The following is a 16,562-nucleotide window of genomic DNA, read 5'->3' as shown; positions in this document are numbered from 1 at the left end:
GGGAATTACAAAGGAATCCTCACTGGTATTCTCACAGAGTGAAAGTGCATGTCTGGAGTTTTGAAGAGGGTTTTGTTGTTTTTCTGGGGGTTTTGTTTGGTTGTTTGGGTTTTGGATTTTTTTGTGCAACTGAATTAAGGACAGTAATCTCTAATTTTTAGCTTTCTCTGCATAAAGCTAATAGAAAGTCAGCATCCTAAATATTCACCATGCAATGGTCCAGCTGTGATTGTACTACTTCCTGCTCAACACTCTTCATCTCCAGCTTGGGCACCTGCAATTTCACTTCATCTAGAATTCTTTTGCATTCTTGGAGACGCTGTTCAAAGTTGGCTGGCTTTTGAAACAGGCGAAACTTCATGGACACATCCTGCAGCTTTTTCTGAAAAGGAAACGTGGGAAAGTAGAAAGTGTGAAATCAAATCAATGCTGAAGACAAGTCTTAGTCCTATTGCAGAATACTTAGTATACATTGTCAATCAGCAATTACTTATTAAAAGAGTATAAAACGTTTGGGGAAAATGCCAGTGGCAGAGAATTTTGGATGTCCACTGGAGGATAAAAATTCTTCCACCATCCAGGGCACTGGATGCAGCAGAGCCTGTGGCAAAAGAAACGCATAAAGAAAGAGAGAAGGTTTATATTTTTCAGTATGCCAAATGTTTGGGGGTCGGGGGAGAAGACATTTAATGACTTGAGGATGAGCCATCCACATTGCAGCGTGAATGCTCTTCAACTCTATCAGTTGCTCCTTCTTGGTATGAGGAAGAAAACTTTTAGTCCTTCAAAGAAACCTAAAAATGTGGCTTGGCAGTAAGTAGGTCTAGCACAAACCCCAAGATTTAGAGTATAAAATTGATTTGTATTTGAATTTTAAAAAAGCCTAACCTAGAGTAAAAATAAAGCAATTTGAAGGCAGAAATAATCTGTGACAAGCTTGGTCTCTAATTTCACCATTTTCACAATTTTCTATCTTTGTGCACTAATTAGACTGCTTGCTCACATGATCCCTAGCTCAGGGGAAGAGGAAATAATTAAAAATAAAGAAAAGGAATTTTAATTATCTACTTGAAAAAGGACAAATTTCTCTATAGAAGTACAGAGTGAAGTATTATTGAATAAGTTTTTCAACTGTCTTGGGAACAAAAAAAAAGAATAAATGTCATTAAGAAATAGCTAAGTAATTAAATAGGAACTCAGCATCTGCAAACACACTTCAGATTTTTTATCTTCAAATCCTGGACACTTTATTCTACTACAGTGTGGTCTGTGCCATACAGATTCGAGGAAAAACTATAACAAGGCATAGAATTGGTCTATACATAGGCATTGGTAAAACCCCTTCCCACATCTATCAGATTTCTGAAAAGGAGACGGAAATCATGAGCAGCAGACAACCTGGGGCGCCACAGAAAAGGGTGTAAATGTCCAGCAGCTCCTTCCAACAACTTTCCTCTTTAAACACTTTTCATGAAATTCAGATACAGTGATACAAGAAAGGAAGTCTTCCTGTCTATGACTAAGTGGACAACTGAATAAAAGTAGGGATCAAGGGTAGGAATAAGTGAACATAGTTTTCTTCAGTGTGTTTGCGTACACTAAATTTGTATGTAATTAGTTTTTAATTCTCTCCAATTTGATGAAGGTCAAATCCTGTGAGAATCTTGTATTGCCGCATCTGTGTCTGTTATCATTTGTGTTGGTCAATACATTAAAAGTTATTTAGAAAGAGAGAGAATGACAATATTAATAGCAGAGAAAACTAAAGACATCTGTGAAGAGTCAATGAAGAACTGAAAAGTACTGAGGATCTTCAGGAGGAAAAAGAAGATTGATATACAAGTGGGATCTAAATTATTTTTTAGCAGTCTCACTTAACTTCCCACAGATAACAATAACAGCTATATTATATACTTATTTTTATCACCAACAGTTTAAAAATAATATTATCTCAGTGTTTAAAAGCAGCAAAATAAGAAAAGTGGGTATTTGAAACAACTTGGAACATAAAGAAAACAAAAATATTTTGTACCTGTCACAGCATAAAAGTAATGTATAAAGACATTTTGTACCTGAATAATCATTTCTGCTCACTTCGTTTCAAAAAGTCATTTTTTAAATAGAAAATTTAGAAAGAATTACAGGGAAATGAAAGATGTTTATCTGAAAGTCTCAGTATGGTTTAACATATTTGTCAGTCTAGAAAAGAGACAGTTGGGGATGTATTCAAAAAGTTGACCAGAAAAACATTTCAAAAAATAAGCATTCATTAGGAAAGCTTTTTTATTCATTAGCAATTCTCAGTCTGTTAGGACTAACTAGGCACTATATCACTATGGTACAAATAGATTTTTTTTTTCCCTGATCATATTTTCCCCCTTAAATTTAAAAATCAGAACTCAACTCAGCCTACAATAATCTAAAAAGCCAGGATAAATTTGGCTGCAGTTACCAGTTGCTTCAAAATCTCAATGCATTTATTTATTTTAATAGTTGTTTACTTTATGCCTGAGTAATTGAATAATAGAATAAATATGTCAAATTAGAAATATTACTTAGTGTAAAAAAGGAGAAAATTATTTATAAGTGAGAATGCTATTCAGAAAATAATAAGTGAAGACTAATTAAATTAAATGTGTTTTATCACTAAAGGTAGCATCCTTCCTTATGATAGGAAGGGAGTCCAGAGAGTTCAAATATAGTCATAAATATATGTAACAGAAGGCTCAGCTTCTACCTGCTTTGTTAGTTGATATTTCCATTATGCATGTAAATTACCACTTTTTTGTTTATATTTTATCTAATGTTAGCAAAGCAGTGTCTCAAGATGACCTCCACCAATTTTTCAAAACTCAAACTGGTGGACATAATCAACTAGAAAAACCTTACAAAGAAAAAAAATGTCTGCACAGAGGTGGACTAATAAAAAAGGCACCCAGAAAGGGTTGTGCTCTCTTGCATGCTGTTGAATTCAAAACCATTTATTTACACAGCCATCTGATGCCTGCATTTCACTGATGAAATATGGGCAACTTCACAGCTGCCATGGAGACCATCAGAAGGTGTGTTAGCATGAAGAAAGGATGAAAAATGAGGAAACATAAATATTCTCAACGAAGAAATCTAGTCCTGTATATAAGATGAAACATTAAAAAAGTCAATTTGTTAATTTAAAATAATTAACTGCTAAAAAGCAATTAATTATATCCATAATAAAAATTAAAACCCAAACTGAAGTGCCTAGAAATACTTGACAGGGATGGATCAAAAAATGTCAATAATTATATTATTTGTCTTTGTAATTAATTATGAAAATTTGTTTTGCCACCTACAAGCAAAAAATAAACCAGCAAAATAGTTAAGAACCTATCATTAATGGGTAAAAATGTGTATTTTTCACTCCTGTTTATTCAGTCTTCTTCATTTTAAGCTGTGTCTATTAAGCTAGACAAAATAATGTATTATCTAACATTTTAAACTGACCTCTGAATTGCACAGCTCAGCATAATTTGTATTTCAAATACAGTTCTACTAAAGATTTCCAAATATTTTAACCTATTTTTGACAGTAAATATTTTCCAATATCTCAAAACTTACATCAAAAAAGCCCCACTGTAGTTCTATCTCTTGAAACTTCAGCACATTCAAAGTACCCCTTATTACATGATGACCCTACCAGTCAGTTACATCAGCCCTGCACACCTTAGAACTTCTGTGAGTGACACAGGAAGGCTGGAACAAAAAAATGAGCAGGAAGAAGATATGGATGGCATGTATTATCCCCTCTGATTTTCTGGCTAGAAAGGAAGAGCTAAAGCAGAAGAGATACCTTAAGAACACCTCATGGTGGATTAATAGTTCCATTCCTACTAATTTGAATGAGTGAAGGAAAAATTGCGGAAATAAAATTTGCCCACCTGTGCCACATCAATTTGGGAAAGCACTCTTTTGGCAGCATCTTTACCCCGGTTTCGTTTCTTCATTTCTTCCAAACTAATCTCGTGGCTTGTTAATTCAGATTGTATTTTCTGTTGGAAAACACAGACAGCAATCAGCAAGGTTTGAGGGAAAATTGTATGCTATTCAAATTATTTGGACCAGTTGATTTTGAACCACGTTGAGCAGCAGTACCAGTCTGGAGAGCACTGCCAGCAGCACAAGGGAGGTGACCCTGCCCCTCTGCTCAGTCCCCTCTCTGCAGTGCCATGTCCAGCTCTTGCCTTCTCAGGGCAAGAGAAACAGCAGAGGGTGACAAAGATGGATAAGGGACTGAATGTGGATTTATTTTTTTTCTGTAGGAAAACAACAGTTTTCATTGGTAAGAATATTAAAAATTAATCTTTGGAAAAAAATTAGAAGCTATTTGTGTCACTAGTCTTAATTCTTCTCATTTTCATAGTATCACCAGGCAAGTTGAGAGAAAAATGATTGATGTATCCTGCATGTATAACATCACCTTCATCTTAGAGAGCTGTGCTATATCTACAGTAGTACTCAATTTTTGCCATACAACTGACTAGAATCTATGTTCAATATCAGTCTTCTGTAGCTAAATGCACAACGGCATGCAGTTCATTATTATACTAACTTCATTTATTTTCTAACACATATTGCTTGTTATGTCTGCAAAATCAGAGTGTGATCCAAAGAAAACTATCAGCTTTTTTTTGGTTCACCATTAATCAACCTTACAAGACAAAATTAACTTAAGCAGCGTCGGCTAGTGGAATGCAATGGAAAAGAATTCCAAGAAAATATATTGATGCAACATACTTCAAGAAGATTCACATAAAATTATGTTTAAATTGTTAGAAAATAAAAAAATTTTATTAGCAGAACTGCTAGACAGCCTCACTGAAAAGAATTACCCTATGAAATAAGGACACAAAGCTATGTTCCCATCATGAGATGCATTTCAGGGCATTACTCCTGCATTAAAAAGTGATTTTTAATTTAATCTTTTTTTATTTTAATGGAATATAGCATTTTTCAGATGCCCTGAAGACCAGCTATAATTTGAAATATATGTGCATAAATTTATCTTACACTACAGTAACTTTAATAGTAAAAATTAATATACATGTATTTTAATCACATTTTCATAGGTTATTAAGTACAAAGCTGTGTACACCATATGCTGCCTACTTTATATGGCTATTACACGGTTATAATAACTTGTATACTACTACAATTTCTTATGTATTTCAGCACTTATCTCAAAGCAGGTTTTCACAAGTTATATTGAATATATATTAAAGTAAATTTTAAGAGAAAAAGAAAGATACATTAAACCATTCAGTATTTACTAAGTTTAGTTGCAAGAGTATATATATGACTCTAAATTATTCAATACTATTTGGAGAATTAAAATATTTTTCTAAAGCAAAGTATTTGTAAAAAGAAAATGACTAGCAGAAAGCACCACATGTAGATGATTTTTTTTCTTCTAAAATTATCATAATTATGTGGTTTTGATTTTTCATATTTTGAGTTCTCCTTCACAGCGCTATTTAATGAATGGCCAGGAACATCTGAAGCAAGTAAAAATTTTTTTTTAAATATTATATTTACTTTTTGAGAGAACAAAAAATGGTCAATTAAAATAATGATTCCATCAAGAATAGAAGATTTATTTAATTGTTGAGCATTTATTTTGTCCTTGTCTAAGTTTAGTTTCTTGAAGTGTGTTTGAATTGTAACAGGATTATCTTCCATTTTTGTGCTACACATGAACCAAACAGGTGGTGATTTAGTAACTGCCTGAAGCCAAATAATTTTTTCATGTCTTGGATGTCAGAACTGCATATGAAAGAAGCAAGTCTAAATGCGAAAAAATACACTATATAAAACCAGGTATTTCAACAGTTTGCTTCCCCTCCTCATCAACAAACTGGTTTTTGGTTGCATTTTCCAATTTACTTTGTTCAACCTCAGAGTCCCTCTGAAAAGCACATAATTGAACAGTTCTTATCTGAATAGGTCAGAACAACACAGCACAGATAAGAGTAGTGTTTAAGCAATTAGGCATTATGGGACATTGCATAGAGGTTGTTCTATCTCACTATTTTAAATTGATCTGCAGGAGAGAGATGAAGTGTCATCTTCTCTGACATCAAAATGTGGAATTGGAGACAACAAACACATTAGAGGAAAGATTAAAAGAAAAGTTAGTAAGGCTTGAAACAAGGAAAACCTTTTTTTCTTTTTTATTTGTTACTGCTGCTCACAGGCAGAAAAATTAAATGAACATGATATAAAAGAATTTATAACGCTTGCCTGTGATGTCTATTATGATTCAATTTTTAAATGACCACTTTGACTTTTGTGTCTCTTCTGAAACATCCATAAGAATACACTATTTTTTCTTGTATTATTCCCATTTCTTCTTTTTTCAGTGGTTCCTATTTCTTTTCTATTTTTTTTTAATAAAGAGCAAAACTTGCCTTTATTTAATTTCTAGTGCATCAGAATACAATGCACTGTGTGTAAGCAAGCAATACTACTGTGCATAAATTATTGAGTCTTACAGGTTAGGGATTGTCATTTGTCATCACTGGAAATGTTTCAGGAAATTTACAAAACCTTTATTCATTTATATATATATATATATATATATATGAAAGCATATAACACACATAGAAGATGATGTTACAGCACAAATGACATATACGTAAATGTTAATTCAAACTGTATGCTTTTTTATGGACACTAACTTTCAAGAAATATTAACTGGAAGTCCAAATGTGAAAAGAAAGGCAGAATAGGGTAGAACCATGACTGACAAGGCAATACTGAGTAAGTTTGCCATGACAAATGCAGTTAAAACAGTGTTCAGATACTATGGAGATGTGTAGAGGGTGAAAACCTGCATAGTACAGAAATCTGCATAGATATTCAAACTTAATATATAACAAAATGTAAGCTTTTAAATAAAACCTATCAGCTCTTCCCTCTGACCACTGATCTACACATGGCTGAACAAAACAATCCTTACAATTTCCAGACGATGAAAGGAAAATGTAGATAACTTAAATGCTTTTCTAAGTAGAAAACTGTGAATTCTTTGTCCCAAAATATTAGTCTCAAGGCAATGAAGCAGGCCATCATCTTGTCAAGTAACATCTTGAACAGCTGAACCATTCTGCCATTGTATCATCACACTAACTTTGGTTTTGAACAAAGCACAAAGATATTATAAAAACAGTATATAGGCACCTTCACTTAGAAAACAGCCAGGCATATAGTGCTTAACTCTACAGAACTGAAATTATCCAAGGATTTTATTGCAAAGGTAGATTATTTTTGTACTTTTCACAAACACAGTATTAAAGTTATTCTCCACATCACCTTATATAGTTTGACTGGGGAGAACAACAGACAAAGTGATTTTTCATATGCAGGTGAGAAATGAAACAAGTCGATTTTCTTTCCCATAATGTAAAATATTCATGTAGTCACTCAGACTAAGCAGAAATACAAAGTAGAAATTCTCTCTTCAATCAAAATTTATTGAATAAGAAAGCTACAAATAATTATTTGAAAAATATTCTGTCATACAAATGTAATATTTTCAGTACAGATTTATTTTTCTCTTGTCAGTTAAAGAATACTTTAATAAAAGCCAACAACTGCAAATTCTTGTGATGATGACTTCATTCTCTGTAATTTTGGTAAGTTAAGAAATACAAAAAATTATTCCACTGGGATCATGAGATCAAGCACACAAACACTCTTTCCTTTTGGAATATTGCTCTAGAATTTACCTCACTCAAGGTTTTGTCATAACTGGGCCTTGAGAAATCTATCTGTGATTATCTGTAATTTATCTGTGTGGCTACTGTTAGGTTTTTTTGTCTGAAAACATAATCTTTAGTTGTACTTCAAATAATTTGGGTTACATTGGCTTTCTAGCATTAAAGTCTCAGCGCCACATGGTGGAGTAAGAAGCACACAGAATTTAGATTCAAAAAGTGATCCTAGGAACAGCACATATTGGACTCTCTATCAAGTTTCTGAATAAAGTAAACTGATAATTTTGCTTAAAAAGAGGAGCTAAATATATTTTTTCCTCAAATTAATTTCTGATCAGCTGCAACAAAGATTATTCCTCCTATGAATACTTTAAATGGATTTGAAATTTCTGAGGCAAACATATAGAGCTCCCAAGCTCAGCCACTTTCTGATTATAAATTCCCCCACGTTTCCTTTTAGAAATGCAACACACATTGCTGAATGGGTTGCTAAATCCCTCAGCATGGATAAACTGATCCCTGCCCAGAAAGCAACATCACTGACTGGAAGATTCCCATTGCAGCTGTGCAGACACTGTTGTAGGTACCTCACATGAATGAACTATTTACAGCTGTACAAAAGAATGGCACCAGCAGAGCTCCACAGGAGACCTGGCCATTGAGGATGTGCCCGTTCTGCCACTGGCTGGGGTGGCTCTTTGCTGGAGGAATGGCTCAGTCTATCTACACACATAAAAATGATTGTTTATTCCCTTTCCCTCTAAGGATTTTAGAGAGATTCACAACTGAACTTCAGAGAACTTAAATATTTGCTTTAGACCTGTTCAGTTGTTAATGAAGTTTTTTTTCATCGGGTCTCACTGGCACCATAAAATGAAAACATGAAAGGGAAAACTCAGCAGCCTCTATGCTGGTTTTCCCACAGTGGATATAATACAATCCGGTGAACCTGACATTAGACAATAAAATCTCCAGAAAAAAACAAGTTCTACAAAGGCACTGAGCTGAAATCTTCTTATGAAAGTGTGCTAATGAAGGTTGATTGGGTTTTGTGCTGTTTCAGTTTTTGAAGTTCTGAATTACTTTCTTTTACCCAGTCTGTAGAAATTCCCAATAAAATACCTGACAATGCACATAAATCAGATGGATCCCTGGGACATGTGAAACATGTAAGGGTCTAAATATATGAGAAAAAAAAAATACACTTTCATATAATGTTTTTTCTTGTGTATTCACTTCATATAACTACAAGATGAGAAATTAAAGTGATACGTCCTTAAAAAATGCTAATTTTTATCTCAATAAAAGAATTGTTTAAATCATTCATATTTCTAGAAGGAAGAAAAGTAATTTGAGAGTCAACAGATAGCTAATATTATTTACGATTCAAACTGAAGCAAGTTTTTTCTAAATCTAATATTATACTGATATAAATTAGAAGAAAATAAAGTAGGATAAAAATTATTTTCAAAATAAGACTGAATCCAGATGTGATCCTATTTTCCAAATATAGCATTTATAGACCAAACATACCCATAAAAATATCTGCACGTACCTCCAAGCACACAAACACACAAAGTAACTGAAAGGTACACCTATCTACATGTTAATTCAAAAGACATAGTAACATTAAAAAAGTATTTTCAGGGCTGCATATATTCAGCTCTGAATATATTTAAGATCATCTAAGGTACTCTATACACTATTATTATTTTTTAGAATTATTTAGAACTCTACAGGCATGCCAAGAAACTCATTATTGAATATCTCTTCTAATATCATTATAGAAGCACTCTTTTTCAACTTCACTGTAGCTTTTTTCCCTGTTTGCTTTCATAATCTGACTGCCTAAATTTAGATGGAATTAACAGAGATATTGAGGTATGTAATATTGTAGAGTGTTGATAGTTTTATTGCAGAGATGTTTGGTTTTATTTCATTCATATTCTTATCCTCTTAATGCTGCAGTAAAGCAGACCTTACAGAAGAAAGAAAGCAAAAATGATAATTAGATGTACATTTTTATTTTAAAGGCCAAATAAACCATGTGTAAAGATTGGGAAAACCTTTTTCTACTGAACTTACGTGAGCTGTAAAAATTTATGTACATTGATGTGCACATTATAAAAATATGAAATAATTAACAATGCTGTTTATGTTCCAATAATTTAATAATAAACTTTAATAATCAACTTTGCAAAAGAGTCATCTAAGAGTAATGAGGATGATGAGTTTCCTTTCTCTAGAATAGGAGCTGGATTTTAAAGAACCACATTGTTTATCCTTGCCTTTTTAAAATTATTGCATAGTCTTCCATGACATTTACGGTCCTTTACATCTTCTGGACTGGTATATAATATAAATCAGAAGGAAAATATGACTTTTCTATGAGTAGCTTAAACTTCTTAAAGTAATCCTACACAAAATTTGCTTGCACTTTCACGCTGATCATGTTGCAAATCCTCCTTAACAAGAGGCTGAGGGACAACCAACACTCTTTGGTTAATTAAGAAAACTAGTAAACACGTAAGCTCAACCTGTGTGTAACTTACCTGTGCTTCCTGAGGGACCTGTGCTGCATCCACTCTGTCTGCAGTGTAGGCTGTTAACTGTTTGTCAATAACAGCCAGAGACTCCTGGATCAAGCGCAGAGTTTTGTCAGTCTCCTGTGCAGATTGAATACTCTGCTCAAGACTTTTCTGTCTTCTCACGGCCTAGAAACAATGACAATGTTATCAGCATTCAAAGTAATAATGCATATAACACATTTTTTTCCACACTTTTTTTTTTTTCCCAAAAAAGTTCAGGCAAAGAATCAGACACAGGATTCCTGACTTGTGCCCATCCACCTTTTTGTAGGATAAATTGCGCATCTTTTTGCCACTCATTCAGTTTTCTCCTTAAGAAACAAACAACACTCAGACTGCACAGACAAGTTCTAACAAGCACAGGATCCCCAAAAAAAACCAAAGTGTAAACTGAGGATTTCTATTCAGAGTGCAAGATGGCAAAGCTGCACAAGCAAACCATCCTGACAGTGCTGTCTTTCTTTCTGAGGAAGAGAGGTCCTCCTGATCTTGTTATATAATTCAAGAGACTTTGTTTACTGAGAATAGGGTTACTGTCATCACAATCCTATCCAAAGCAATCCACCTCAGTAAGTGAGAGGGATAAAGACTCGGTTGAGCTGGATTTCTCTTATATGAAGCATAAATAGCTGTTTGGAGGAGGCAATGCCTACTTTCTTCCTCCTGTGGAAAAAAAAATTGAGAAGGTGAATCTTGCTTTTACTCCACCAGCAGTGCCACCATGGTTTTTTACACAATCCTTTTTCTGGAGAAGGATGTTTTCCTTTCAAAGGAGCTCAGTTTATGGTTTAACAAATCAGGACAATAAATTCTCCATCCAAGTTGTCCTTAGAACACACATATATTAAACACTTCACATAAACGAGTCAGATTTAAATAGCATTTGCAACACTTTAATAAGGTATTTATTGGGTAACAAATGACCTGGTGCATTCTTCCATCTGTCATTGTGTCTACCCACAGGCTCATATTTTATTTGGACCTCAGCTACTGCCTATCAGAGTTTCTGCTTTATACAAAGCACACAATAATTACCAACAACCTCAAATACAGCATAGTTTTTCTGCGTACAAGTACAGCCATATTGCTGCCCACAGAATAAGGTGACTAACTTAATTTGACAGGAATCAAAGGTGAAAGCAAGCACATTTTAAATAACATTTCTAGGTATCCTGCCATTTTTCAAGTCAAATCACACTTTTTCTCTCTGGTAAGCCAGCTATATTTTAATTTGATTTCATACCCATTACAAGAGTCTTGCCTTGAACAAAAACATCTCTCAGTAATTCAGTGAGAATATTTGATATATCTGCACCTTCTTCACAGAGCTCAGATTCTTACAGAGCTCCATCTATAGCAAAGGAAAAAGATGATTTCTTTTGAGCATTCTTGCTAGCTGTTTGACTTAGTTGAAGTATAGGAACCCAACCAGTATTTTCTATATTTGCTTTTGTAAGCTGCTTTGTGCTATTTCAAAACAACTGATCAGATAATCTTGTATCACTGCAAGTTCCAGGAACCTTCTCTGGAACTGAGCAGCTTTGCATATCAGCCTCATGCTGTCAGTGTTAATGGAAGCACCCAAACCACCAAGGTATCATTACCCTACTGCAGTATTAAGGCTTGCTACTGAAATGACTTTTATCTTCATCTCATTTGAGATTTTAACATAAAAACCTTCTCAGCCTGTTCAAAGTAGTGAGTTTAAAAAACAGCACTTTCATTTACCTTGGCACTCCTTGCTGCTGATTTGTAAGCCTGGGCAGGACACAGACTCACTACCAATCCATCTGCGTCACTAAGGGGTGCACTGACACATTAGGTCAGAAACAGGATAAGTGGCTTTCTGCACTAATGGGTAAGGTAATCCCCCTGGAAGCATGGAAGAAGCAAACTTCCCTGCTTTTACTGATCTCTGTGGTTCACTGTTAGGACTAACACACTGCAGAATCCATTCCTCCTGAGTGCTGCAGTGCCCCTATGTGCAGAGAAGCTCACCACTTAAAATAACTCTCTGACAAAGTTCCATTCTTATCAGTCATTCAAAAAAAAAAGTCTGCACTTTCTGGAGAATTCAAAATACTGGACACAAATTTGGTGTTATATCTATCTGATGAACTAGTTCTATAGCAACATCTGAAGCTTTGAACCTCTGTTAAATGCTGTCCCATGCTAACTGCTATTTGGAATTAGGGATTTTTTAAAGTACAGATACATTTGCTGCCAGCCCGAGAAACAGAGTGCATTCAGGCAACGAAGTAGCAGAATGCATGCAAATTCCCAAAGACTTAAAATTCTACAAAGAGTAAGTGGTGATTGAAAAATGGTCATCTTTGTGCTGATATCATCAGAAAATATGTATATCGAAATCCTATTTTAGAATACAACTGGAAAAAATAAATTATTCCTAAACTCATTGACGAAATATAATCAAATATGATCAAATATTATTAAATAGCAGATAAACTTAAGAAAAAATTAAAACCAATCCTTGCCTCAGCCTAACTGAATTTTTACAGTCATATTTCAAGCAATATAAAGTCAGATAAATATATATTAATGCTTGTGATGTGTGTTTATGTGCACAATACACACACAAAGACAAAAAATTCCCTTTTCATTGTCCTCAGAGGGAATTTGATTACAGCCTGAGAACCTGTGTGACATTTTGCCTCTTCCAAATGAGCATAAAGTACATCTTTTCACAAAGCTGTGAACAGTTTAAGTGAATGAATGGATGATGTTAGACCAAGACACGAATACAGCAGCAGAAGAGAGGAATTATTTTGGCAATGGGAGAAGAGACACACAGCTGAATTTTGGGAAATGGTACCTTGAGAATTGTGGTGATTTTCGCAGATATAAGTGGGTGTTACTATAATTTTTTGTCTATATTGCTTACTGGAAACTGACCCTGCCTTACATATTCATCTAAAGTCAAGCTCATACCTGACCTTATTGATTCCCACAACAAATGGATTGAAAATCTGTACAGTAACCTTATGAAAGGTATGATACACCTGTAAAGTATCATATTTCTCCAGTACACAACAGTTGATCCAAAGATCTAATCTTTTTCACTAAGTAGGTCCCTGGTACTGCCACTGGCATTGCAGAATATTGAATAAATTCAATCAAGGGGAATACCACAATATTGACAAGACACCTTCTCTTTCAGTAGAAAAGAGTTGTTGGTGGGCACAAGCATTAGAATGATTTACAAAAAGGAGTAGTCCTTCTACACACTTATATCTGTGGAGCTGAGTTTCAAATTTGTCCTTCAAACTTACATCTATCTGTGTGAAAAACTACATAGGCCTATTTTTTTTAAGACGTGAGAGTTCAGAGCTGAAATTTTAAATATTTATGATATAAAAATATTTTAATTTATGATGTTCTGGGTGGTTCACCTATTTGTTTCTGGAAGTATTATGGGTTTTCTATTCCATTGTGGGAAAAAAATAAATAGCTTAACATTGTAGTGTGTAAATGGGTCTCAGAACATAATAAGAAGCTCCAGCTTTGCTATCAGATCATGGTCAATAAAACTGAAGGCTTTGGGCTCTAAAGAGAAATGCCTGACAGTTATCTGCTAAATAGAAAATCTCAGGAAAATAAACAACAGTTTAATTATTTCTGAGCTAGCAAAATGTTGACAGCTGTCAAGGAAAGCTAATTCAAAGAAAAAAAAATTTGCTGTTAGGCACAATCAGAATGAAAGAGAAATGAAAAAAATTATGGAATAATTTTTTATTTAAGTCTCTAGAGGGTTTTTATAGATTTTGATGATAAACATAACACTTTTTATGATATTATATCCTGCATAAACCTGTTTACAATATACCAAAGGTCAATGGTAAATGCAGGAAATGGCAACATTGCATATTATCCACATAAAATGCAGTACTAAGGGAAAGGACCATAGTTAATTCCTTGGTGTTGAATTTTATAATGTTATATTTATAGATATTACCACTTTTTGCTTAAATAATACATTTCATCTATTAAATACCATCAGTCACACATGCTGTTACTAAGATATTGGTTAAAGTTTTAAGGTTAAAACCAAATAATGTTGAGGCAGTACTCAATAGTTGGGCTCAGTAGTTGAAAAATAACAGAACAAAATATTTTGAAAATTATAGCACATTTACTACAAGGTACGTTTACTTAAAATGCAGAAATAAATTCATTAATTATCTTATAAGTTACAGCTCATGGAAAAGGGTCTGTTAAGAAAGGCAGAAATCTTAGCATGTTGGGGTTTTCTTGATGTCTTACTTATACTCTTGTGTTATTGAGAAATGTTGCCATAGGAAAAGTTTAAAAGTTAGGAAAATTTAAAATTCCTTCCGAACTTGTTTAAATTAGTTTAAAATTTAGCCTGACTCTTGGTCATATAATGATTGTGACTGAGACATATCACAACTTCTCTGTACCTCTCACATCAAACTCCAAACACGTTAATCTCCACTTAATCTCAGAGTGGATTACTGTTTGTGCTTAGACTTTAAGTAGAAACACATTTAAAAAAAAAAAAATCCAAAACATTTTTGGACCCATGAATTTTTAATACCCTCCAACCTAGAACTAAATTTTCTGCAAATTCTAGGAGTATTATCCAGTGTGCTTATTGAGTAAATGGGTACAAATATTTGACCTCCCAGCCATTAAGTGATATTCAACTTTGATCAACTGAATTCCAAAACAGCAAACTATACCAAAGAAGAATTTTCTATCTCTTTAGTTTATCACTGCCAGCAGATAATGCCTCAGAACTTGTAAAAGCAGCCCTCTTAGCAGCCTTCTAAGCTGGACAGGGGGTATGAAATATACTTTCTTCTCTGGAGAGGAGAACAAAACAGAAAAATTATGTCAAATGATGAATGTGTGCTCTTTGAAAGAAACCAAAGGTAATCTTCATGGGAGTCCTAAAACGAATTAAGAGACAGGAGCCAATAATAATAATTGAGTCTAGTGTAAAGCCCACGTGAACAATAATGTTTTGTACAGTTTTTTGCAAGAGCAGTCTGAAGAAAATCTGACTGACATTTCTGAAGCTTGCTGGACAAGCTTCAGAAATCATCACTTTACAAGTGATGTAAATCACTTTAAGCATTGATATCACTTTAATTGAAGCTTTAAGCTTGCAATATTAGCTTCAAATTCTTCAGTGTTTCTTAAATCCCATACATAGAGTTGTAAATGAATCAGTCCTTGAAATGTAAGGACAGGATATACCTTGCTATCAGTCAGCCCCAAATGTTCAAAAGCAAACTAAACACACTCACTCTCTCTGTTAACTAAAGAAGATAAGGCACACAAACATGGAGCCATTATCTGACTTTAAAAATGAATTTCCATCTCCATAGCAAAGCTGCATTGTCTTGCAGCATCATTTATATAGAAGTGGGTTGGTTTGGTTGCTCTATTAGTAGTGAATAAATATTTCACATATCAGTTTCTGCCCACATGAACTTATTGTCTTGGTAATTACTAGCAAAATTATTCAAATAAAAACAAGTGACTTCACTACTTCAGGACTGCCAATTAGCCTGTCTGAAGAAGTGACCTTGAGCATGAGCTGATTTCTGTTATGTGCTGCAATATATTTTTATGCAAGGCAAATGCTGCTTGAATTTCAAGAGACTACACAAACAGCACAGAAAATTCAGTATCAGGAATCTATGAAAAAAAGCATGTTTTTCTACTTCAGATTAAGATATCACCATTAGTATTTAACTACTTAATATCTGATCAAGCTTTCAAAGAAGCCTTTGAAGAAGACCTTCACCCCAATTTTTTTCTATCTTTGAAAGAAATTGGAGAGCAGTGAATACATTTCTAATATATTTTGCCTATATAGTAATCCAAATTATTTCCAGAATTTCACATAACCTCTTCATTATGGCTTTTGACACTAAATCTCTGCAGCTTGTATGAATTTTGATTTAATATCTGTGAGGGATGACTGAATAGTATTCAACTGTCATTCAAAAAGACTGTTTAAAAGTGTTGTTCTCACACCTTGGAAGCCTACTGTATATCCCTAGTCCTCTAGTCACTAACAAAATGACAAATACCAAGAAGCAGAATTCCAGAGAGTGTATCTGCTTTCAAACAGAAGTGAGATGATAAAACAAAAATAAGGGCTACAAAAAGAGAAGGTATACAGAAATTTATATTTACTTTTCAAGCAGTGTCCAGCTACACAGAATTATGT

At 33.9% G+C, this 16,562-nt stretch overlaps 1 protein-coding gene across 14 annotated transcripts in view; it reads right to left on the bottom strand.

Moving 5' to 3' along the window:
- Window positions 1-16,562, bottom strand: part of DMD (dystrophin) — a 1,145,450-nt gene that overhangs the window by 611,549 nt on the left and 517,339 nt on the right. For all 14 annotated transcript variants that reach the window (XM_064407380.1, XM_064407383.1, XM_064407377.1 and 11 more), the window contains 3 exons: window positions 10,304-10,465; window positions 3,918-4,028; window positions 209-382 (listed from right to left, as the gene is read on the bottom strand). In XM_064407380.1, the coding sequence (XP_064263450.1) occupies window positions 209-382; window positions 3,918-4,028; window positions 10,304-10,465 (447 nt within the window). The remainder of the gene's footprint in view (window positions 1-208; window positions 383-3,917; window positions 4,029-10,303; window positions 10,466-16,562) is intronic.

The sequence above is a fragment of the Passer domesticus genome, chromosome 2 (assembly GCF_036417665.1).
Source record: "Passer domesticus isolate bPasDom1 chromosome 2, bPasDom1.hap1, whole genome shotgun sequence".
In the NCBI taxonomy this organism is placed as follows: domain Eukaryota; kingdom Metazoa; phylum Chordata; class Aves; order Passeriformes; family Passeridae; genus Passer; species Passer domesticus.
The sequence above is the reverse complement of the archived record's forward strand: the minus strand, read 5'-3'. Positions and strand labels throughout refer to the sequence as shown.